Here is a 25,439-nt window from a genome sequence, read left to right as displayed (position 1 = left end):
TTTTAGCCCTGCCAGTTCTTTCTCACAATACAAATTTAACATTCCTGAATAGGTTAGAATGTAATAATCCTGAGTTTTAAAAGATTTTAAAGGATAATATACAATTTATATTAAAATTAATATTCTGTTGTTAATTAATTATACTTTAGTTTTATCTCCATCTTTTATTAGCTATTTTGTATTGATGTGTATAATTTTCTTTGTGTGTATTCATTTTTGCTAAAGGCCTGTATCCTGCAACAAGTTGCTGTTAAATTATGCACCATGATTTTATGTCATTCTCATAGATCTGTTTTATAAACATTTCAATTAAAAGTATTATTTAATGTTTTATTCATTCTGCTTTTCTATCTTACTGAATAATTTGAATGTTCCATTTAATATTTTGGTCTTTGCTTTTAAAAGGACATCCAGAAAGCAATCCAACTGATAGCTCTGCTAGGGTAGCGACTCTTTGTTTTCACAGAAGTCATTTAGGAAAATTCTATTTAAAAACTATCATTTCATCTTATTGAGCACGTTTTAGATGATGATATCTACAATATTTAAGCTATTCTGTAAGATAGGAATATAGTGTTATGTGTTGCTAAGTGTCTGATGTCTACTACAGTTTGTTCTACAGCAGATATTTAAAGAGACACGGCTCATTTCTATAGAAAATTATACCATTCCTCTCTTCTGTGCCTATTTCTTCCTGCCTGAACCTCACACTGCTCACCATCACATCTTCCCTTTTTTGGCTTGCCTTCTGTCCAGTGGCCCAGAGCTGCCCCGTCCTCCTAGGGAGGAGTTGCTAGGGTGCTGCCATCACCGGTGTCACACTGCTTCATGTGGAAGGGTCCCATTCACACAGCAGAGCAGGAGAAATGGACTCTGCGTGGATCTGCATGAAGATGCTTGAGTGTGTATCCTGACAAGGTTACCAGAAGAGGATTCTCAGTGAAAACTGAGTTACAGGCAAACAATAAATAGCCTTTTGCCATATGTATTTTAAGAATGGGACACGTATCACGTGGCCTTTTTATTTTTCTAATATGGCATCCCGAAAGAAGGGTAAACCCTGACTGAGGAGACACGACATAAAATTGCACTAGGAAATCTACCCTCCATTTGTTTCCTCTAGATGGAATGTTCCAAAATGCAATTCAGCAGACCTTCATGGCAATATCCTATAAATCTTACCAATTAACTTTACCTGTTCAAAGCCAGGTTTAGCAACATCTACGTATTTCCTTTCCCCTTCCCAGGAATAACAGTCACAAATAAAGTGATGCCCACTGTGTGTTTATGAAGGGCTCAAAAAACAGGCAGGCTCAAGTGGAGCTGTTGACTAGCAAATGGAGTATGAAATAAAGTTATCTTTGTGGTTGTAGGCATCTGACCTCGCAAGCTCTAAATCCAGATTGCGTTGAGAGGCTTGATGACAGATTCATACTGAACAAGTGAAAAGTAGTAGGTATTAAATTAGCGTCGCAATTTACACACTGGAAATTATCAGTATTCTACAGGTGATAATACCAATCTTGCTTTAACTAAACATAGTGTATTATTCAGTCTGTTCATAAAAGTTCTTATTTTAACTTAAAAGGTGGTGAAATTTATTATGGGCTGAATTGTGTCTTTCAACACATGTATGGTAAGTCCTATCCCCCAACCACTTCAAAAAAAAAAAAAAGACTATTGGCCTAAAGAGATCATAGGGGTGAGATCAAATGGGTGGGTCTTAATCCAATATGACTGACATCCTTTTAAGTAGAAAACAGACATGGACAGAAAGAAAACCACATGACGTAAAGGGAAGAAAATAGCAAGCCAAGAAAAAAGTTCTATACAAAGCCTTGGTCTTGATTTTCCAGCCTTCAGGACTGTTAGAAAGTCTTTGTTTTTAAGCATTTGTTACTGCAGAGTTCAATAACAAATGCAAGGACTATGGAATCCACAGAAGTGAGGTAATTTATACAACTTGACATCATTAGAATAAGCATATCTAGTGAATCCTACTGTACAATAAAAATCTGTATCTAGGGTCCTTCATTTTGCCCTCTACCATGTACGCACAGTACATAGTTGATAGTTCTAAATGTGCAGGAATGTTTTCACTTCATAGGGATACTGCTGTGTCAAAAGCTAATGTGTTGATCTGGTGGAAGCAAGTCTTTTGTTGGTTTTTGCTTTTTTGTCTGGTGTTATAAATTTATTTCCTCCATGACTGCATACTTCATTTGTCCTCTACATATGAACAGTTCCCTGGCGTCACCTGCCATCTGAATTACTATGGATACATTTATGATTTGCGTATCTGACTTCAGGGGTAGCTGTCCTACTTGTCTTTTCTGTTCCGTTTGTCATGTGTAAGTTCTCACGCGCAGTTCTGTCAGAGATTAGTTTGTAGGCTGGCAACTCTAAGTCAATGTGAAAAAGACTGTGTGAAGAGCACGAGTAAATGAAATTCCTGCATTCTTCTGCTAGAAATTTCCCCAAAAGCTAACCCACTATATTAATAATATTTAATATAATGCTATAAAAGTTCTCTAAAACAAACTACTTTGTCTCAGCAGGTAATAATCTTTGTTTGAACATTTAGGACAAGCAGCATTGGTTTAGAGAGAATTAAATTCATATGTAACTTAAATACTTACAAAATGTTCTTAATTCATGATAATGAATGAGTGCAGTTTTGCTAACTTGCTAGTGAGGCACGGTGAAAGACAAAATGGGGAGAATTATATTAGTATTGAATTTGTTTATTTAAGTCTATGTTTAACTCCGTTCATTACTTCTAAGTGTACAAATTGTATTTAGGTTGGTACATGAAAACTTTGTTTTACATGTACAAGTGCTTCTAAGAAACACTAATTCATATCTTCATGATGTTACATTCTGCAGAATGGCCAATATATTGAAATACTGAAACATTCCTATTCTCTAGGTAGACCTGATTTCTCACCTTTCTCTACTATCAATTGATCTTTTGTTGAGGTAATTGGACATCTCAGTAGGCATTAATCTTTTTATCCATCTATGTTCACCTGCATCATCATAAACAGGGATCAATGAATAGTAATTAAAATTAGATCCACACATTTAAACAGTCGAAGCTCTTGAAAACGTAAACCTTGGTGCACTTCTAAGGAGAAATGCAGTGAAACACATCATTGTCACCCAGTCCATTTGCAAATAGCGAAAGCCCCAGCCCGTTGTTCCCTTTTCTTTTGAGATGGCTAACTTTGGTAAAACTGTTCCAAAAGAATAATAACGAAAACTACACAGCATGAGCTTCTTAGCTTTTATATGCACACTTGTTACAATGGGCATTATTTACACCAGGAGGTGCAGAGTTCTGCATTCCTGACGAGCCCCTAATGGCCACACAGTTAGGAAACCCATGAAAACCACTTTGAGTAGCAAGGATCTAGAATGCTTAATCTAGATAATTCACAAAATTCTTTCATTTTACCTTAAATCAAAATCTAATCCTTGACATTTTCATGAACACTTATTGAGTACCTACTATGATATTGACTAGAAGGACCAAGAGTATGGCCTTCAGACCAACTACATCAGCATCACATGGGAACTTACTATAAAGGCAAACTGAAACCAGACAAGGTATTCACAAACATGCCTACCTACATCGCCAGCATGTCACAGGCTGGGGACACACAGCCACACCTTCACTCAGCAAGTGAGCAAATTAGTGGCTATGTACAAATTTTTAATTGCCTTAGTCTCAGGAGCATAGCATGGTTGGGCTATTTCGTCAATAAATTCCACTAACTATACAGTGAGCACCAAAAAACAAAACAAAACAAAACAAAACAAAAAAAGGGAGCATGCCACTCAGCGTGACATCTAAAACAACATAAGAAATACAGGCTTCCTGGGAAAGATCAGGCCAGACTGTTTCATAGAGTGTAAGCCTTCTGAAGATGGTAGCGTGAAGTTTGTACTCTGAAGAGATCACAAGGTGACTGAGTATGAAGTGCGTGAGAACTTCTGTCCCTCTTGCTTCTCAACCTACTAATGAATAAAATAAATGCTATCGTAGAAAAACAATTACAAAACTGGACTGTTGATTTGCCAGGTTGGAGAACACACCCTGTGAAGAATGTCAGTGTCTTTCTCTGGTTGCAAAACGTGAACTTTCCATCCCAGGCCTTACTAGACACCCAACCACTCTACTGCTCGAAAGATTTTCAAAAGTCTGTACGATGCCTTATTTGTTTGTCTAACTGTTCAATTAGGCCAGTACAAAAGTACAAGTATATATGTATGTGTGTGTGTATATACACATACATACATACCTGGGAAATTAAGCTACACTGGCTGGTCCTATCTCTGCAGAAAGGGTAAAGTGCTCAGATTTCAAGATTATGCCAATCACATCCCTCAGAATGCATCTCACCTCCAGCTCATACTCCTCCACCCCACACAGGCACTTATTAAGCAAGGGCCATCGCTACAAGACTGAAACACTAAGTGCATACCGCGATCTCAGTCACTGGTCTCCTTTGTCTTCCGCGCCGCACACCCGCAGAACCTCTTTTGGTGAAGTTTGGCTCTCCCAGCTTCCGTAGGCCCCGCCCCTAGCAACGCCCGGGCTTGTGTTAGCAACTGGAGCGCGCTGGGTGCCTTGGTCCTGTGTGCACTAACAGCAATTGAATGTCCGCTATGTTGCTGCAGCGGGGGTTACGACCGAACTTTCGGGGTCTTTCTCCTCCCTAGCTCAGCAGCGTGTTTTCTGCCAGGGCTCGTGGGTCCCGTGGCTGCGGACGCACCTAGGACCTCAGGCTCCCACCCCGAACCATGTCCACCGCGGAGGCCTCGGCTACGACGGCCGACGCCGCCGAGGCGGGCGGCAGGACGAAGACCGGCAGTCCCCGCACAATCCCGGTGTTTGGGGTGGCGATCCCGGATGGGGAGATGCAGGTACGGCCGGGCTGTGCCGCAGGAGCGGAGAAGGGCATGAGGCTCCAGGGCAGCCCAGTGGAATGAAGACCAGAATGAGATTTGGGAACCTATGGGATGGAGATAACGATAGCCCAGCTGGTCCCCGGAGGCCTTACGGCTAGTGAAGGGGGCGGGGGGGGGGGGGGGGGGGGGGGGCTGGATGTCGTCAACCAATCTGTCTGGGGACTCTAGCTGCGTGGTTCTCATAAAGGGCGGCGGGGGAGGGGGGGGCGCTCTTTCAAGTGTGGCCAGGACAGGAAATGACATTGATTTGATAACTAGATCACTGTGGTGAGTTTTTGCCTATAGATCCATTATAAAGTGGTGTTCCCTGGGTTTCTTTCCTGCTAAATTGCCTGCTTCTGAAGCTTGCACTCACAGGTAGGGCAGATGTTGTTTGGAGAGCTGGGCACAATTTTCTTTGTTGTGTTTATATTTGTTTTCGGGTTTGCTATTGTTATAAATGTAAAGATTATTAAAATTGGGTTGAGGAACCTCTCTGCATTGCCCCCACACTAATGGTGTGGGGGGCCACTATGGGAATTCCTGTTGAGGCGTCACAACTCCCAGACTGCGTCAGGAACTCTGTCTCCTGTGGCCACATCCTGGAGCCTTGGAGAGTTACTTGGGAGCAGTCTGTTGGCTGGGACTACTTCTGTGGGAACTGGGTTGAGCTCTCTGAGGGCACTCACGCGTGTACGCCAACAGCCCGCAGAGTAACTACTTTTACATAAAGAGGGGATGCCAGGGGAATTTCCCTAATCAGTTTTGTGGAGTATTCCTGTACAAGATCAGAGACGTGTGAGTGATCACTGCTTTCCACCCTCTGGGCTACAAGGAAGCTAGGCACTGCCACTATATAGGTGAGTTTGACTCTCATTTTTCTTTGGGCAAAGATTACATGACACAAACGAGTTTAAAGAAAGACGTTCAATGGGTCATTGCAAAAGAAAAAAGAAGTTCGTGACATAGGAAGTAACATAGCTAGAAATGTCTTGTGTTCATTCCTGCCTCTCCTTCTATGAGTATTCATATTGTTAGAAAGTACTGAGAGAATCAAAGGCAATTTCTTCCTAAAGAAATGGAATAGAAAACAATTCAGAATTAGGAGAAATCTCGGTGCTCTCTCATTCCTCTTGGATGTATTGCTTGCAGTTGCTTTTACAAATAAAGTGTCTTTAAGTCCACCAGGAATTAACTGTAGCCACCCAGTGCCTTTACTCACTGTGGGCCTAGTGTTCCTAGTAATACTTAAGACGATGACCTTTAGTCCTCTGTTCAAGTCAGCAGAGAGACCTTTGGACGCTTAATATCTCCAGTCCATTCAAAGCATTCCACTTTTGCCTGTATGCAAGAAACAGCTAAACCATTCCACCAGCTATGAAATCAAAGACATGTGGAGATAATAATGAAGATTAAGATGGAGATTCTGATAGTACTGATGTTCATTGTGTTCAGCTTAGTGAAGGCCTGGAGACTGCTCAGTGGGTATGGGTGCTAGAGAGCCTGACTTCCAAACCCCAGAATCCACCCACCTGTTCAAAGGGGATAACTGACTCCTCAGTATGTTCTCTCGCCTCCACACCCACCTCCCTATACAAAGTAAATATATACTTAAACACCTTTTTAAAATGTCAGTTGTAAAGACTGTGTACAGCTTAAACCAAATGCACATAGAAAGAGTATATAGTGCCCCATATACCAAGATATTCAGTTTTGCCATCATTCTTTATTCAGGGAGGCATCTAAAGCTTGGGATATTTATTTGTCATTAAAACTCATGGAGTGCTGGGTGGTGGTGGCAGCTCACACCTTTAATCCCAGCACTTGGGAGGCAGAGGCAGGCAAATTTCTGAGTTTGAGGCCAGCCTGGTCTACAGAGTGAGTTCCAGGACAGCCAGGACTACACAGAGAAACCCTGTCTTGAAAAACAAAGCAAACAAAACAAACAAGCAAACAAACAAACCTCATGGAGTCTCTGAAATTTTAAAAGTAGCAGCTGAAGATGTCCTGCTAATCAGGTGCTATTTTTTCTACCTATGCTTCTAAGGGTTTATTTTATTATAGACTTAAATTTGAAGCATTTGAGTCACCCTATGAATATTTTGAATGCTGTTATGTCCTTGTTGTGATTTTCATAACTTGAGCATTCTAACCTTATTTTTATAAGAATTTTGACTCTGCCTACAATAATGATTATTAAAGCTTTAAGAAAACTATCTTTTTTTTAGGTTTCCAAACAGTAGAATTCTGCTAAAATTTAGTGATTAGGTTTTCCCATTTATTTGTTTGTTTGTTTAATTAATTAATTAATTCACTTTATGTCCTTATTGCAGCCCCCTCTCAGTTCTCCCCACAGCCCCTTCTCCCATTCTTCTCTGACAAGGAGAAGCCTGCTCACCCCCAAACACCCACCCCTAGGTGTCAGCTTACCCTAGCACATCAAAGCTCTACAGAACTAGGCACATCCCTCTCCCACTGATTCCAGACAAGGCAGTTCAGGTAGGGGAACAGGCTCTGCAGGCAGGCAACAGTCAGGGACAATCCCGCCCCTGCCCCCCAGCACCTGCCCCCTCCAGTTGTTGAGGGGCCTGCATGAAAACCAAGCTGCACTTCTGCTACATATATGCAGGGGCCCTAGGTCCAGCCCATGATCAATTTTTATTTTATTTGGTGAAGTTGCTTCCCTTTTCTACTTGTGTTCTTCACCTTTGAAAGGATTTGTAACTGTCTCTCTCCTAAATTATTTTAAGAAAGATTTGTGAGTCATTTAACACCATGCTCATCACACACACTGCAAGGATCAGTGTGGTTGTTATTGATGGCTCTAATCACAAGTTCTTCTATTTTTGTTCTTAATAAACTCTGATGATGTTTACAGGGTAGCTAAACCTTTATTAGATCTGGTGCTGTGAGGTTGCTTCTCTAGAAATAGTTCCAGGGCTCTTAGCTCTGTTCAACAAGATAGGGACATTAGGCACTAGAGGTGAAGTCCTTATTTTCTAAGAAAGTGGATCCGTGTAGCAATGCAGTTTTATTGAACCAGTGGAAATCATGAGCATCTAATTGATTACGCTTGCTCTGTTTCAGATCTGGTTCTATCAACCTCCATTATTCTAAAGAACTCCAAGCCTTTTAGAGCAGAGCTTCCCAAACCCACTGTGTGTGTAAAGAGCCCAGGGATCGTACAAAAGTGTGGATTCTGCATCTCAGGGGTGGAGTTTCATGTTCTCATTTCCTTGAATGTTCAGGGAATGCCGGTGCTGCTGGTGGAGAGACCCATTTCCCAAGCTGAGTAGCAACTCTTAGTGGATGATAGCAGGAGGATGACATAAACAAATTAGTTTCAAAACTAATTCCTGGAAAGGTTGACAGCAATAGTTTCCTGTGTTTCAGATTATAGAACAATAGCAAGGAAACAAAATCCCAGCCCTCCCCGAGCTAGATCAGGTAGTGTTATGTTGTTAAAAAAAAAAATGTAAGAGGCTCCAAGTGGGACTCCCAAAGACCTGCTTGCTCTCCTTTCATCTTTGCTGACCACAGATGCCATCAGACCCAGGCTCTCAGTCCCTTTGGCCTGTGTATTGGGTTATATCTCTTCTCTGCCAAATCTATTGTCTTTAGACACCATTTCACACTTTGTTATGCTTCCCCCTTCCCTAGAATATATTCAGTTTCATTCAGGATACTGTTGCTTCCCGTATATAATAAGATTGCCTTTAAAATGATTTAACATCTCTAGCTTTTTTCCTATCCTATAAAAGCAGCCTATAATTGGTAAGTGTTCCCCATCCCTACATGACCGTCACAGTCTTGTAGGAAAACTTTGGGACCACTGGACATATCTGGGCCCTACTGCACATCTAATCTGCTATCCTCACCAACATGAGACCTTAAAGTGTTCCCTCAAGTCCCACTAAAGCACCAGCATCCCTGAGCTGGCGCCGTCTGAGCTCAGTGCTCGTCCTGGATGCTTCCCTTCTATTTCCCATCAGGATCTGATGCTCTGCTTAACTGCATCTCCATGAGGACAGAATCTTATTAGTCTTTTTCTGCTGCAATTTTAGTGTAATACCCAGCACAATACGAAACAAATAGGAGGTGATATTACATAGTTAGAATGCATGGCCACTTCTCTTCTTGTACACTTCTCTAGTCTCAGCCTATCTTCAGGGACTGAGTCTCCTCAGACCGGATGCACTTCCTGTTTATTTTCATCCTTATTTATCTAGCCCTGCAGGAATAGTTTTAGCTTTGAATCATGCCACTTTGTACCTAATTATTTTATGTTACTCGTTGCATCATTTTAGATGCTTTCCTTTCGATTATGTCTTCCTTATGGACGGAAATACAGTTACGTGCCTTTTCCCGAGCTCCTTGACTCTCGGTTCAGAGTGGAAACTTAAGTCCTAGGTTATGAAGATCTTTATAAGCTAGGCCCAGTCACTCTGACCTTCTGGCTTCTCAAGTTTGCCAATTGTTCCAGCTCCTAGGCCTTTGCACGCTCTGTGCCCACTGCAGGGACATTGTCCTTGCTTTATTCAAACTGGTTGTTCTCTCATCTCCTCTAACATTTTGCTGAAATGGTGCCCTCTCTGTGAGTCAGCCCTTCACTGACTACTGGGTGCGAAATTAGACTTCTCAAACAAGCCAGTACTTTATAGCCATTTAATTTTCTTTAGAACATTGTCATCTTACTCTGTAGTATAGAACTTGCTGATTTAATGTCCCCTGGGTGTCTGTTTCTTTTCCATTTCATTATTTATTCACTTTACATCCTGACTGCAGTACCCCTCCAAGTCCCACCCTTACCAATCCCTCCTCCATTACTACTTCCTGTTCTCCTCAAAGAAGGGAAGTCCCCTTGGATACCACCCCACCCTTGGACACCCAGTTCCAGCAGGACTAAGCACCTCCTCTCCCTCTGAGGCCCAGCCAGGCACTCCAGGTCAGGGAAGGAGATCCAATGGCAGGCAACGGAATCAGAGACAGCCCCCACTCCAGTTGTTGGAGGACCCACATGAAGACCAAGCTGTATATTTGCTACAAATGTGTAGGGGGCCTAGGTCCACCCCCTGCATGCTCTTTGGTTGGTAGTTCAGCCTCTGTGATTCCCCCCCCCACCCCCTGTGGTTCCAGGTGAGTTGACTCTAAATCTTGTGGTGTCCTTGATCCCTCTTACTTGCTCAATTCCACAAGACTTCCCAAGCACCACCTGATGTTTGGCTGTGGGTTGTTGCATGTTTCCATCTACTGATGCCTCTTGGAGACAGTTATTTCAGAAATTATAACACAAAAGGCTACCCTGTTTGTCTGTAACTATCTCTTCATGCATAAAAATCTGAAAGAAAGAAAAAAAAAACAGGAAAAGAGAAAGCTGACGTAACCACAGCTGGCAGACACAGTTAAAACTCTGTATCTCCAAAGGCAAAGCTCTGTTTACCAAACTGTTTGTTAATGGTTAAAATAACAATTTAATAGTTATATTGAACAATTGGGATGGTTTCCAAGGCCCCAGTCATGCCTGAGGAGCTTTTGAAAATTAATGGCTGCTATGGGACTGAGAGTCACAGAGAGTGGACAGTGGCAGGTTGCCGGTGACGGATTTGATAACCTCATAGTTGTGTACATATGGGTGGCTTTAATTTGACTCAGTATGTTATAGAAAAATAAAAGACCTGGAAGCAGGAAGGAAGATACAATGGGGAGAAGGGGGTGGAATAAAGGTAGAGAGGTAGTGGGTGCGGATATGATTAAGATGCATTGTATACATCTATGAAATTTTCAAAGAACGTGTGTGAGGTTGTGGGAGGGGTTAGGGAGGCGGGTGTGCTGGATTTAATCTCTTCATTCTCATGCTGTGGAATAATAAGAGCTCTGTGTTTTCAGGGTATTTTCAAGCCTATGGACCTTAATCGTATCATCAAACTCCTTGAAGAGGAGGATAAGGTGAGTGACCTTTGAGACATTCTTGCTGCTTCACTTAGAAAACTGTATTTTCCTGAACAGTAATCGGCACACCCTCTGATGTATTTGTTGTTTATTCCTCTTTGAAAGTTGAAACTTTTCCTACACTGTACATTCTATATTCAAAGAATTTGAATTATGAGGACCAATTGTTTTCATAAGACAATCCAACCCATCCATATTGGCTGTAATCAAAGATCTGCAAGAGTAGAGGAAGGACTCTGTATCCTAGGTTAATATTTGAAGAATAGAGAAAGAGTGATCTATCTTGTAAGTGATTCTTGTCAAATAGGACTGGAGAAGAGACATGATAGCAAGAGGACTAATATAAAATTTATAATCTGAGTCAGGACATGTAAACAGATTTTTACATATACATAGATGATTTGTCCTGATAAAAATGATGAGAATACAAAGAAAGTAATACTTCTTATTTAGGAGGACTCAGAACTCTAGTGGGAAAAGATAACTGTGTGTACGCACATGGTCATACACAGCAGCTTCCTGATGTTACCCAAGTATTGATAACAACCTCAGAGATAACTAATGTGAAACCACATATAATCATTCTCAAAGATGAATGTACATTTTTAATAAATAGGAAGGCAGTCAACTCAAAGAAAGCCTCCAAAGCAAAGCAAAATCGTATGCTTAGTAAATACAGACATTCAGCTATTGTTTTAACATTTTTAGGCTCTACTTCTTTATAGAGAAGAGAGATAAAAATTGCCAAGAATAATTTATCTTTTGATAACTGGTTTTTGTGAATTTTAAATGTTTAAATTGTAAATTTATCTGCATTAAAAAATAAAAAATAAAAATAAGATGGATCCCCAGTTGGGCTGGTCACTGGACCTCCTTTCCCTCAGTCTCTTCTCCATTTTTGTCCCTGCAGTTCTTTTAGACAGTAACAATTCTGGGTCAGAGCTTTTGACTGTGGGATGGCAACACCATCCTTCCACTTGATGCTCTGCCTTTCTACTAGAGATGGACTCTACAAGTTCCCTCTCCCCACTGTTGGGCATTTTATCTAAGGTCCCTCCCTTCGAGTCCTGAAGGGCTCTCACCTCCCAGCTCTCTAGTACTTGGTAGAGGGATCCCCACCCTCCAGGTTGCATATTTCCATTCATTCTGCTGGGCCTCAGGGTTTTTCTTCTGTGTCCCCTAGGATTCCTGATCATGTTCCCCTTTTCCCCTCCCCCTCTTCTCTCCCACTTAGGTCCCTCCCTCCCTCTGTCTCCTCACTTGGGCCCTTCTGCTTGCTAACCTTCTTGAGTTCTGTGGATTGTATTTCTGTACTTTTTTGGGGCTAATATCCACTTATTAGTGAATACATACCATACATGTCCTCTTGAATCTGAGTTACCTCACTCAGGATGATATTTTCTAGTTCCATCCATTTGTCTGCAAAACGTATGATGTCTATATTCTTAATAGCTGAATAGTATTCCATTGTATAGAAACCACATTTTCTGTATCTATTTTTCCATTCTGAGACATTTGTATTCTTTCCAGATTCTAGCTATCATAGATAAGGCCAATATGAATATAGTGGAGCATGTGCCCCTGTGGTATAGTGGGGCACAATTTGGGTATATGCCCAAGAGTGGTATAGCTGGGCCTTCAGGTAGATCTATTTCCAGTTTTCTGAGGAACTGCCAGACTAATTTCCAGAGTGGTTGTACCAGCATGCAATCTCATCATTAATGGAGGAGTGTTCCTCTTTCTCCAGCATCTACTGTCAGCTGAGTTTTTGATCATAGCCATTCTGACTGGTGTGAGGTGGAATCTCAGGGTCGTTTTGATTTGCATTTCCTTGATCACTAAGGACTGTAAACATTTCTTTAAGTACATCTCAGCCATTCAAGATTCCTCTGTTTAGGTCTATACCCCATTTTTTGATTGGGTATATTTCGGATATTAACCCTCTATTGGATGTGGGCTTAGTAAGGTTTTTTTTTTCCCCTAATCTTTAGGTTGCCATTTTGTCTATTGACTATATCCTTTGCCTTACAGAAGCTTTCCAGTTTCATAGGGTCCTGTTTATCAATTCTTGATCTTAAAGCCTGAGCCACTGGAGTTCTATTTAAGAAATATCCCCTCACCCTTCATCCCAATGAGCTGGAGGCCCTTTCCCACTTTCTCTTCTATTATTTTCAAGTGTATCTGGTTTATGTACAAGGGGACAAATATGAATGTATTTTCATTTTTCCATATACTGACTGTCAGTTAGACCAACATCATTTATTGAAGATGCTTTCTTTATTCCATTGTATATTTTTGGCTCCTTTGTAAAAAAATCAAGTGTCCATAAATATATGGTTTTATTTTTGGGTCTTTAATTTTATTCTGTTGATCAACCTGTCTGTCTCTATACCAATATCATACAGTTTGTTTGTTTTTTAATCACTATTGCTCTGTAGTATAGCTTGAGGTCAGAGATGGTGATTTTCCCCCAGAAGTGCTTTTATTGTTAAGAAATGTTTTTACTATCCTGGGTTTTTTGGTTTTCCAGATGAAATTGAGAATTCCTCTTTCCATGTCTTTGAAGAATTGTGTTGGAATTTTGATGGGGGATTGTCTTGAACCTGTAGATTGTTTTTGACAGGATGGCTATTTTTACCATTTACTCTTACCAATCCATGAGCATGGATGATGTCTCCATTTTCTGAGGTCTTCTTTGATTTCTTTCTTGAGAAACTTGAAGTTATTATTATAGAGATCTTTCATTTGTTTGGTAGAATTACCTCAAGATATTTTATGTTACTTGTGACTATTATGTAGGGTGTTGTTTCCCTATTTTCTTTTTCAGCCCATTTATCATTTGTATAAAGGAAGGCTACTGATTTATTTGAGTTAGTTTTATGTCCAGCCACTTTGCTGAAGTTGTTTATCAGCTGTAGAAGTTCTCTGGTAGAAGTTTTGAGGTCCCTTATATATACTATCATATCTGAAAACAGTAATATCTTGACTTCTTCTTTGCCACTTTGTATCCCCTTGATCTCCTTTTGTTGTCTTATTGCTCTATCTAGAACTTTGAGTACTATATTGAATAGATACTGGGAGAGTGGGCAGCCTTGTCTTATTCCTGATTTTGGTGGGATTGTTTCATGCATCTCTCCATTTAATTTGATATTGGCTGTTGGTTTGCTGTATATAGCTTTCATTATGTTTAGGTATGGGCCTTGAATTCCTAGGTTCTCCAATACTTTTAATGTGAAGGGGTGTTGCATTTTGCCAAATACTTTTTCAACATCTAATGATATGGTCATGGAATTTTTCCCCCTTTGAGTTTGTTTATATAATGGATTACATTAACGGGTTTTCATATATTGAACCAACCTTGCATCCCTGGGAATGAAGCCTACTTGATCATGGTAAATGATGGTTCTGATATGTTTTTGGATTCGATTTGCTAGAATTTTGTTGAGTATTTTTTTTTATTTTTTTATTAGATATTTTCTGAATTTACATTTCAAATGCTATCCCCAAAGCCCCCTATCCTCTCCCCCTCCCTGCTTCCCAACCCACCCATTCCTGCTTCCTGGCCCTGGCATTCCCCTGTACTGGGGCATATGATCTTCCCGAGACCAAGGGCCTCTTCTCTCACTGATGGCTGACTAGGTCATTCTCTGCTACATATGCAACTAGAGACACAGCTTTGGGGGGGTACTGGTTAGTTCATATTGTTGTTCCTCCTATAGGGTTGCAGACCCCTTTAGCTCCTTGGGTACTTTCTCTAGCTCCTTCATTAGTGACCTAATAGATGACGTGAACATCCACTTCTGTATTTGCCAGGCACTTGCATAGCCTCACAAGAGAGCTGTATCAGGGTCCTGTCAGCAAAATCTTTCTGGCATATGCAATAATGTCTGGGTTTGGTGGTTGTATATGGAATGGATCCCCAGATGGGGCAGTCTCTGGATGGTCCTTCCTTCCGTCTTAGCTTCAAACTTTGTCTCCGTAACTCCTTCCATGGGTGTTTTGTTCTCCATTCTAAGAAGGAGCAAAGTGTCCACAGTCTTCCTTCTTCTTGAGTTTCATGTGTTTTGCAGATTTTATCTTGGATGTCAAGAGCATTGATATTCATAAGTGAAATTGGTCTGAAGTTCTCTTTCTTTGTTGGGTCTTTGTGTGGTTAGGTATCAGAGTAACCGTGGCTTCCTATAATGAATTAGGTAGTCTTCCTTCGGTTTCTATTTTATGCAACAGTTTGAGGAGTGTTGGTATTAGCACTTCTTTGAAGGTCTGGTAAAATTCCACTCTAAAGCTATCTGGCCCTGGGCTTTTTTTTTTGGGGGGGGGGGGGTTGATGACTTCTTCTATTTCCTTAGGGATATGGGCCTGGTGAGATAGTTTACCTGCTCTTTATTTTACTCTAGTACATAGTATCTGTCTAGAAAATCATCCATTTTATCAAGATTTTCCAGTTTTGTTGAGTATAGGCTTTTGTAGTAGGATCTGATGATTTTTAAATTTTAAAATTTAAATTTTTAATTTTTAAATCCACAGTTTCTGTTGTTATGTCTTCCTTTTCATTTCTGATTTTTATAATTTGGATACCTTCTCTGTGCCCTTTAGTTAGTTTATCTAGGGGTTTATCTATCTTGTTGATTTTCTCAAAGAGCCAGCTTTCGGTTTTGTTGATTCTTTGTATTGTTCTCTTTGTTTCTGTTTGGTTGATTTTGGTACTGAGTTTGACAATTTCCTGCCTTCTACTCCTCTTGGGAGTGCTTGCTCCTTTTCATTCTAGAGCTCTCAGGTGTGCTGTTAAAAGTTGCTAGTGTAAAGTTTCTCTTATTCTTTTATCAGGGCACTTAGTGCTATGAATTTTCCTCTTAGCACTGCTTTCATGGTGTCCCATAAGTTTGGGTATGCTGTGTCATCATTTTCACTTAATTCCAGGAAGTCTTTAATTTTTGTCTTTATTTCTTTCCTGACCAAGTTATCATTGAGTAGAGCACTGTTCAGTTCCCGTGGGTATGTGGGTTTTCTGTTTTTCTTGGGGTGGGGGGTTGGCTTTTTGATTTGTTTTGTTTTGTTTTTTAGTTAAGTCAGTCCTTTGTGGTGATCTGATAGGATGCATGGGATTATTTTAATTTTCTTGTATGGGTTGAGTCTTGTTTTGTGACCAATTATATAGTCAATTTTGGAGAAGGTACCATAAGGTGCTGATAAGGTATATTCTTCAGTTTTAGGGTGAAATGGTCTGTATATAGCTATTAAATCCATTTGGTTCACAATCTGTATTAGTTTTATTGTGTCTCTATTTAGTTTCTGTTTCAATGACCTGTCCATTGATGAAAGTTGGGTATTGAAGTCTCCCACTATTATTTTGTGTGGTTTGATATGTGTTTTGAGTTTTAGTAAAGTTTCTTTTTAAAAAAAAAGATTTATTTACTTATTTTATGTATGTGAGTACACTGTGGCTGCACAGATGGTTGTGAGCCTTCATGTGGTTGTTGGGAATTGAATTTTTAGGACCTCTGATTACTCCCGCCGGCCTTGCTCGCTCTGGTCAACTTCACACATTCAGTTTCTGCTTGCTCCAGCCCAAAGATTTATTTATTTATTATACATAAGTACACTGAAGCTGACTTCAGATACACCAGAAGAGGGTGTCAGATCTCATTATGGGTGGTTGTGAGCCACCATGTGGTTTCTGGGATTTGAATTCAGGACTTTCAGAAGAGCAGTCAGTGCCCTTACCTGCTGAGACATCTCGCCAGCGTGAGTAAAGTTTCTTTTATGAATGTGAATGCCCTTGCATTTTGGGCATAGATGTTCAGAATTGAGACTTTCTCTTGATGGATATTTCCTTTTATGAATATGAAGTGTCCTTCTCCATCTTGCTTGATAACTTTTGTTTGAAAGTCTATTTTATTGGATATTAGAATGGCTTGTTTCTTGGGATCATTTGCATTGAAGACGTTTTCCTGCCTTTTACTCTAGGTAATATCTGTTTTTTCATTGAAGTGTGTTTTTTGTATGCAGCAAAATGTTGGATCCTGCTTGCTTATCAAGTCTGTTAGCTTATATCTTTTTATTGGAAGAATTGAGTTCATTGATATTGAGAAATATTAAAGACATATGATTGTTAGTTCCTGTTCTGATTGTTGTTGTGGGTGACATTGTGTGTAAGTGATTCTCTCCTTTTGGTTTTGCTGTGAGATGATTAATTTCTTGTTTTTTCTTTTGTGTAGGTACCCTCCTTGTGTTGGAGTTTTTCTTCTAGAATCCTCTGTAGGACTGGATTGGTCGATGGATATTATTTAAATTTGGTTTTGTTGTGGGGTATTTTGTTTTCCCCACCTATGATGATTGAGAGTTTTTCAAGTTATAGTTGCCTAGGCTGGCATTTGTGTTCTCGTAGGGTCTACATGAGCTCTTTCTAGATTCTTCTGTCTTTCAGGGCCTCTGATGAGAAGTCTGGTGTAATTTTGATAGGTCTGCTTTTATATGTTGCTTGGCCTTTTTCCCTTACAGCTTTTAATAGTCTTTCTTTGTTCTGTGCAATTAGTGTTTTGATTATTATGTGACCAGAGGATTTTTCTATTTTGGTTCAATCTATTTGATGTTCTATAGGCTTTTTGTACATTTATGACCATCTTTCTTTAGGTTGAGAAAGTTTTCTTCTACAATTTTGTTGAAGATATTTCTGGTCCTTTCAGCTGGGAATCTTTACTCTCTTCAATTCCTATTATTCTTAGATTTGGTCTTTTCATTGTGTCCTGAATTTCCTGGACACTTGGTGTTAGTGTTTTATGTTTTCAATTGTCTTTGACCATTGTGCCAATATCTTCTAAGTTATCTTCTGTGCCCAAGATTCATTCTTCTATCTCTTGTATTCTGTGGTTGATGCTTGCATCTTTAGTTCCTGACCCCTTTCCTTACGTTTCCCATTTTCTGGGTTGCCTCCATTTGTGTTTTCTTTATCGTTTCTACTTCCTATTTTAGGTCTTAGATTGTTTTGTCCAATTCCTTTACCTGTTTGATTTCCTGTATTTCTTTAAGGGATTTATTTGTTTCCTCTTTAAGGGGTTCTACCTCTTTACCTGTGTTTTCTTGTATTTCTTTCATTGAGTTATTTATATCCTCTATAAAGGACTCTATTATCTTAATAAGATAGGATTTTAAGTCAGCATCCTGGTTTGCAAGTGTGTTGATATGTTCAGGGATTTTTGTGATGGGAGAACTGGGTTCTGATGGTGCCAAAGTATATTGGCTTCTCTTGCTTAGGGTCTTGTGCTTGCCTCTTGCCATCTGGTTACCTCTGGTAATAAATCAACTGGCCTAGGTGTGTCTTTCTGGAGCCTGCCTCTTGTGTCTCTTGGTTGCTGCAAGTCTCCTGGGAGCTCTGTGGCCCTGATTGTAGCAGATCTCCTGGGAGGCCTTTAGAATGTGGGGTCTTCAGAGGGGCAGACAAGCTGATGTTCTATTGCCCTGGGTGCAGCAGATCTCCTGGGAGGCCTTCAGACTATGGGGTCTGTTGCCCTGGGTAGAGCTGATCTCCTGGGAGGCCTTCAGACTGTGAGGTCTGTTGCCCTGGGTACAGCAGATCTTCTGGGAAGCCTTCAGACTGTGGGGTCTTCAGAGGGGCAGACAAGCTGATTATCTGTCCTCCTGGGAAGGGAGGTGGAGTTCAAGTGGAGGGGATGGGTCTCAAGCCCATTGGGCTCCTCAGGGTTCCAGCTGCTGTGGTTATTTGGGAGGGTCCCTTACCTGTTGCCCTGGGTGCAGCAGATCTCCTGGAGGCCTTCAGACTATGGGGTGTTCAGAGGAGCAAACAAGCTGATGATTTGCCCCTACAGAAGGTGCAGGGAGCTTGTTTTTTTTTTATACACTGAATAAATTTTTCAAAAATCTTAGCTAACTTAATAGCACAAAAGAACTAACAGACCATTTGTTTTAGGATGTCTCAGAAGAAAAACAACTTAATTATATCAAGAAACTGATACACTGCTATCAGAATGGATTTGTATCCTTTATGTATGTGGGTGTGTTCATTTCATTACTCTGGAAACACTAAAAAAATACACTAGATCCCTTCCTATGGTGGTAGTAACAAGGACTCACAAGCCATGTAAGTTTATTACCTGTTTGTTTGTAAGAATCAGAGAAGGGATTCCCATCTGGAAGCCCATGTCTAAAGAGGTCATAGGTCTCAGAGGGTATGTAATTACTGCTGTCCTGTCCTGTTGAACAGATGAAATCTTCTTGTTAAACTGCCTTTTAAACATTTATACCTATAGATGGCTACTGTTGTCAGTCTCAATCAGGAAGGAATACTTTCTCTTTGTGGTGGGTGTTGTTCTTGAGACTCATAAAAATATTAAACTTCTGAGATGACTTGACTATTGCTCAGGCATAGTTGCTCAATACTCTGCCCCAGAGGAAGGAGACTAATGAAGCATCTATATCACCCCTTCCAAGGCTTGTGGGGAAGTGCAGAGGAGAGCAGAAGAAATGTGGGAGCTGGAGCGGGGGAGGGGCCACAGGGTTGCATAGACTCTCCTTCTAATTGATGCATTCTTTCCTGGAGAAGGGACAGAGGTTCCTGAGGCTCAGGAAGTAAGCAAAACTCAGAACGTTTAGAAAGCAGAAACTCACAAGATTCATGTACTCACTCTCCAAGATTATATTAGAGATACACAACTGCTGAGAAGAGGAAACTCTCCAACTGGAAAGCTGCCTACACGCTGTGTGAGAAACTCCAGGGATACAGATTCTATGAGTCATGACTCAAGATAAAGTATGCATTGCAGTGCTGCAGCTGCCTTTGAGTCATCTATACTCCTCTTAAGCAACTGCTCATGTGCAATTGTGCAAATAGTCACAACAAACTCACTGGTTAAGCTAGACTACGGAGAACTGTTCCTGTAATCTGTTAGCAGTGCCCTATCTAAAGTAAACAAATCTGTGCACATCTCCTAGGAAAAGTCTCATAACAGCTTCCTGGGAAGGGATACTTCATCACTTTGTAAAGTCATACAACCTCTAAAGCCAGCCTATTAAAAAGGTATTCAGAAGTAGAGCTGCTTGCTACCAACTCTCTAAACCTAAGGGAAACCAATGTGTTGTGTTGTGGATTTTCCCTTCATCTCTATTAAAGGCCAGACCTGAGGGGAATCATGGACCATCACTTCTGATTGGTTCTTGTCCTCCTCAGTGCTGGATTCTTCCAAGCTCTAGGCTTCTGGACGCCATGAAGGGCTTTCCAGCACAGCTCTCTTTCCCTTCCATCTCCTTGTCATGACTTATACCTCCTGGTTGAATCTGGTCATTTGCAGCTGCTTAGAATGAGTGCAGTGGGATACTCACCATATCAAAGGCTAACACGGAAGGTGACAGTTTTCTGTCCTGTCCCATTGTAATTCCTCCTTAAAACAAGACTTTCCTCTAGTCTGCCATGTATGCCTCTTTTACATATCTTATTATATATAGCAGTGGGCATACAGAGGTCACCACAGCTTGCCGACTGTCACCTGGGGGACTGCCATACAGTCTCTAGTCTTTGAACTGTTATTAGAGTGTATACATACTCACACTTTGAATTCCAGTCACCAAGAGAATCCCCATTCCCATATCACATAAAAGAAGATGACCAAACTGGGATTCCCCAGAGATATTCCACTTTGAGACATCTCAACCTTGTCTGCATGCCCTGTCACCCATCTTGGAGTATGGAGCCACCACTGAAGCAAGGAGGCACACCACCCCTTACCACAGGGAGAAAAGAACCCCTGTTGGGATTGTTCTCCTGGGCTCTGCCTTCAAACTGATCAGTCATAGATGCATGTCTCATCACACACTGCAAAGGCCATATAATCATTCTGTCCCAACTCTTCTTTGCTTCTGTCTGTCCCTCTTCAGACACCAAGTATGTTATGTAATTTTTCCTGGGGAGACATGAACAGAACCTATTTAACTCTGATAAGGCACAGATTAAAAAACAAGTTAACAGTCTACCCAAGTCTAAGTTAGCAAAATATTGACTTTATTGGCAAAACTTACAGGAACATGGATGACTTAGAGAAAGATGCATCACTAAACAGCACTCTCCATTGTTAATAGCAATGAGAGCTCACAATGCTACATCCTTTAACTTATGTGCAGCTCCCCAGTCGTAAATGCCAGCTTTCCAAGACTTGTAAGGTTTACTTCCTGAGTCACATGAGCCTCTTCTCCTTATAGGAATGGATGCTTCAGTTTAGAGGGAGTTGAAGGAGGTCCCCTCCCTGACCAAGAAGCTCCTGAGACAGTCTGGGGCCTGCAGTCATAAGAAAAATGATGTCTTAGTCATCAAACAAAACTCAACCATATCTGGCTTTGTATTAATAATGTCTTTTAAACAGGCAAAATAAAACATGCTATTATTTGAAGCTCTAGAAATACATTTTGCTTTTATGTCAGCTTTAAGTGAAATAAAAATCTCAAACAATTTTAATGCTAATTAGAAGAAAATGGATCTGAAAAAATAAAGTACAACATTAAAATAGGATTTAAGCTGTATTTGTTTGTGTTGTGGTTGATATAAAGGGATGAAAAATATAATGTTGCTAAAAGTACAGTCCTCTTTAGACTTCAAACGAATTAAACTAAAACTCACCACACTTGACAAGATAGATAGGATTTTGTAAACTTTCTGGGGTAAATTCTTATTAAAATATGTTTATAGATTAATGATAACTTTATTTCCTAACAAAAATATTAAAGCCTCTAAGAGATTTGGCACAGATTTTTAAAATTCTGAGTCTGTGTGCTGAAAAAATTGAAAAGCAGCCCTGTTTTGTAGAACCTGCATCTGACATCATAAAATTATGTGGGTAAGTTGTTTTTCTTTAACTTTACTTTGTGCTATATGCTCTATTTTGTATTATAAAGATGTTAGAGATATAGAGTATCAAAATAATAAAAAGCAAAACTTATATAAGTTGGTGACAGGATTTGAACAATTACTATTTCAGATTTTACAGATCGCTATAGAAATTATAAGTATATATAAAATACTTTCTGATATGTAGTCAGGCTTACATGATTGGTAAGCAGCAAATGAAACCAAAGGGCTGTCCTGCTTTGAGAGAATCTTTACATAAACTTAAAGGCATTTAGTTTTAGTTTGGCGTTCTTTTTACTCTTTAAAAATATTTGACACTCAAAAGTCTATTCTTAGGTCATGTTTCATTTGATTTTGCCATTTTAATGAGGAAGAAAAATTATGTTTGGTATGTATGGGAACATAAATTACAGGTAAGAGTTATAAAATTATTATGCCTTATGCTCCTCTATTGTAGTTTCTGTACCAATTCTGGAAACTACATATATGTGTGTATACATATATTATGTACAAATAGATCAAATGTCCCCACTTATGTCTATGTAGACACTCACACTTATAAATGCTTCTTTGCTGCCACATAGTGGCTGATGTAGATATATGTTTAAATAGTCACTTTCAAGTCAATACACTGAAGGAGAGATTTCTTAAAGTTGGAAAGAAATCATTTTGACAATTTCATCTTCTAAGCCTATCAATTTAATATGTTAAATAACAAAGTGACACTATTAGTGTGTGTGTGTGTGTACACATTACAACTCTTATATTTAGCAGCAGAGTTCTTTAGCCATTTACATCAATTCTTTGACATCGTAGTAAAATAATGAAAAATAATACAAAGAAATAAATTATTGCTCTAGTGCTTTCAAACAGACTAGAAGTTTTTTGTGTTGCTACGTGACTGTATTACAAACTGCCCTTTTGTGCGTGGAGCTGTGCAGGTTCTAAAGGACTGGGCTCACAGCCTTCCCTCCAGTGTCTGCTCCATCCAGCTGGTTCAGTCTGCAGAATGCCTCGCTGTGTAACCTCACAGAGCTTTTCAGCTGTGCTCTTCCCTTTCCCTCCTTTGTAAATTAGTTACATTATTATTTTTTTAACATTTCAAATTTCCACCTATATTCAGCATTTCACTAGGCCCAATCCTCATTTGATTGTCTTCTCAAGATTTTTTTGGAGATTAAGTCATTGAAAATACTTCACATTTTCTGCTTTGGTCTCTAGTTGCTCTTTCCATTATGCCAGGAGCACATTCCTAATTCCTGCATAACTTTTTGGGTTGAACCCCCAGCCCCCCAATACTTCATCTATAGGAGTCCCCTTTGGTAGAAAAAATGTAAAACTGGGGCAAGATATTTAGAGTGTTTGTTTTGAAATCTTTAGCTGTCCATCAGTTAACTAGATGATAATATTATTTGCTTTGAATTTAATTCTAAAAGAACAGGAATGAGTCCCCACATAAATTAAAAAATAGTCTCTTTGTAGCTTGCCTTGATATACTTGTAAATTCAAATTAACTTGTGTATTCTGTGCCCACATATGGTCGTTTTTAGTTGCTATTTGCAGCTACTTTCCAATACGAGGAAAAAAGTGTGCCTACATCCTCATATGATCACTTTCAATGTCACTGTCCAATGATGTCATAAATGTGTTGACCTGACTTGGAAGTTGTATATACAAATAGGTCATGCTTCAAACAGCACGGAGATTCAAATGGTTTACATTTTGTTTTAAGAAGTCATTTAGTCTAATGACCTGGGAATCATAAGCTTGATCTTTTATGATTAACACATAAGTATTTCAGATACTGTTGGTTATAGTAACTGTGAATTACAATTCTAATATAATTAATATTTTCAAAATTGAATTATTGTTTCCAAAAGTATTCTGTTCTCCTGTGAATAGTTGCTAATTCGATTAATAAGGAGGAGGCACTAGCCTTTGGAAAGAGATTGATGATGAATTTGGTAACTCCTGCTTTATGAACTTCAGGAAAAGTCATTAGGCATTTCTAAGTTGTAGCTGAGTTCTCCTAGTTCTGATTCCAATTGCAGTGCACAGTGACTTTGCCACCAGCAGCATGATTTGTAAGGATTTTATTAAGAGTGATGTGAGGTTACTTTCTTAGATCATCTGGATCTTGTTACTTTTACCAATGTATTTTGTTTAATCTCTGCTTGATTAGTTAGAAATACAAGTTTCATTTTTATTGTTTTTGGTTCTCTATACTAAAGAATATGATAGGCTAAGAGAGAATATCCCTTATTCTTTAGAATATAAATATTTCACCTTTTGTAAGGGATGTATCAACCATGGAATCCATTTAAAATTACTCTGTCGTTCTTCATTCTTACTGAAGCTTGCCATTTTTGAAAAAGAAAGTATCGGATGAAATAACTTACACTGAAGATACTGCTAATTCATTTGCACTTCTGGGTGAGTTAAGACTGTCTTAGGTGGGGACCAATCTGAGGGAAAGAGCTCCTGAGGTGTTTCATATCAGCAAAGCCCCCTCTGTTTTTTATGCCGGATTTCTAAAAACTTGATGTATAGTTTAGTTGTGTGTTTGTTAACCTTTCTTTAGTTCTTTGAAAGGTTTATATGCCATCTTTTGGTCATATTCACCCCTCATCTAACTTTCCTTGGATCTACACCCAACTTTGACTGTCCTTTTGTTCCCATCAAGATCAGTTTGTGCTGTCAAATATTCTCGAGCAGGTGGGCTTTCACTGGAGCCTTCACTCTTAGAGAAACCAGTGTCCTCTGCCAGCAGCTATCAATTGCCAACAGCTACATAACTAGGGATGGAATCTCATGTCCAACTCCCACCAAGTATCTGCAGTCTTCTTTTAGTAAGCACAAAAGTGTTTTCACGTTTGAGCTTATGCTTAGCTGCTGAAACCATTGAGTTCACATACATTGTTCACTGTGTGCTCCAAACTTTTAAATAAAATCAAATATGAAAAATGTCATAAAAGGGTATGCATTTGTATCTAGATTTATTTTCATTTTTTAGAAATAAGAAAATAATTTCCTAAGAAATGCAATCATAAAAAATTTTTTTCTCAAGGCCCCAGGGAGTGGGGAGGCCTCCTGGTGGAGTGGGGTAGGGGTAGAGGTATGGGATGGGGAGCAGTTGGGGGGCAGACAAGGAGGGGGATTAAGTCTGGACTATAAAAGAGGGATTAAAGAATAAAAATAAATAAACTTTTTTAAAATAAGAGACTGTTTGGAACCATATATACTTCTTTTTAAAGATTTATTTACTTATTATATGTAAGTACACTGTAGCTGTCTTCAGACACTCCAGAAGAGGGCGTCAGATCTCATTACAGATGGTTGTGAGCCACCATGTGGTTGCTGGGAATTGAACTCAGGACCTCTGGAAGAGCAGTCAGTGCTCTTAACCGCTGAGCCATCTCTCCAGCCCCATAAATAAATTTAAAAAAAAAAGTGAAACAGAAAAAAACCAACAACATTTTCTGATAATAAGCCTCTGGGACATGATGATATGTTTTCCAAACAAATTATGTTAAATTCATAGTTACTAGTTTATGTCTTTATTTATAAAAGTGAAATAATAGATAAATGATCAGTAAACTTTTAAAACTATTCTCTTAAGTTGTTTTCCAAGTGTTCCCCATACAAGAAAATGTTAAATAGGAAGAAGACATTCTAAAACATGACA

At 39.6% G+C, this 25,439-nt stretch overlaps 2 protein-coding genes across 3 annotated transcripts in view; both read left to right on the top strand.

Moving 5' to 3' along the window:
* Steap2 (STEAP2 metalloreductase) overlaps positions 1-4,048 on the top strand; it is a 29,938-nt gene extending 25,890 nt beyond the window's left edge. The window contains exon 5 of the mRNA XM_021162549.2: positions 757-4,048. Within this exon, the coding sequence (XP_021018208.1) occupies positions 757-783 (27 nt within the window). The 3' untranslated portion in view covers positions 784-4,048. The remainder of the gene's footprint in view (positions 1-756) is intronic.
* Positions 4,049-4,599: 551 nt separating this feature from the next.
* The window catches only part of Cfap69 (cilia and flagella associated protein 69), a 71,567-nt gene continuing 50,727 nt past the window's right edge, over positions 4,600-25,439 (top strand). Inside the window, exons 1-5 of one of the 2 annotated variants that reach the window (XM_021163223.1) lie at positions 4,600-4,929; positions 10,840-10,899; positions 18,830-18,895; positions 21,634-21,743; positions 24,111-24,187. In XM_021163223.1, coding sequence (XP_021018882.1) covers positions 4,807-4,929; positions 10,840-10,899; positions 18,830-18,895; positions 21,634-21,743; positions 24,111-24,187 — 436 coding nt within the window. In that variant the 5' untranslated portion in view covers positions 4,600-4,806. Of the gene's footprint in view, positions 4,930-5,608; positions 5,814-10,839; positions 10,900-18,829; positions 18,896-21,633; positions 21,744-24,110; positions 24,188-25,439 lie in introns of those variants that run through there. The other variant, XM_021163224.2, reaches the window with a different exon arrangement.

The sequence above is a fragment of the Mus caroli genome, chromosome 5, assembly GCF_900094665.2.
Source record: "Mus caroli chromosome 5, CAROLI_EIJ_v1.1, whole genome shotgun sequence".
Classification (NCBI taxonomy): domain Eukaryota; kingdom Metazoa; phylum Chordata; class Mammalia; order Rodentia; family Muridae; genus Mus; species Mus caroli.
This window is presented reverse-complemented; position numbering and strand designations above follow the sequence as displayed.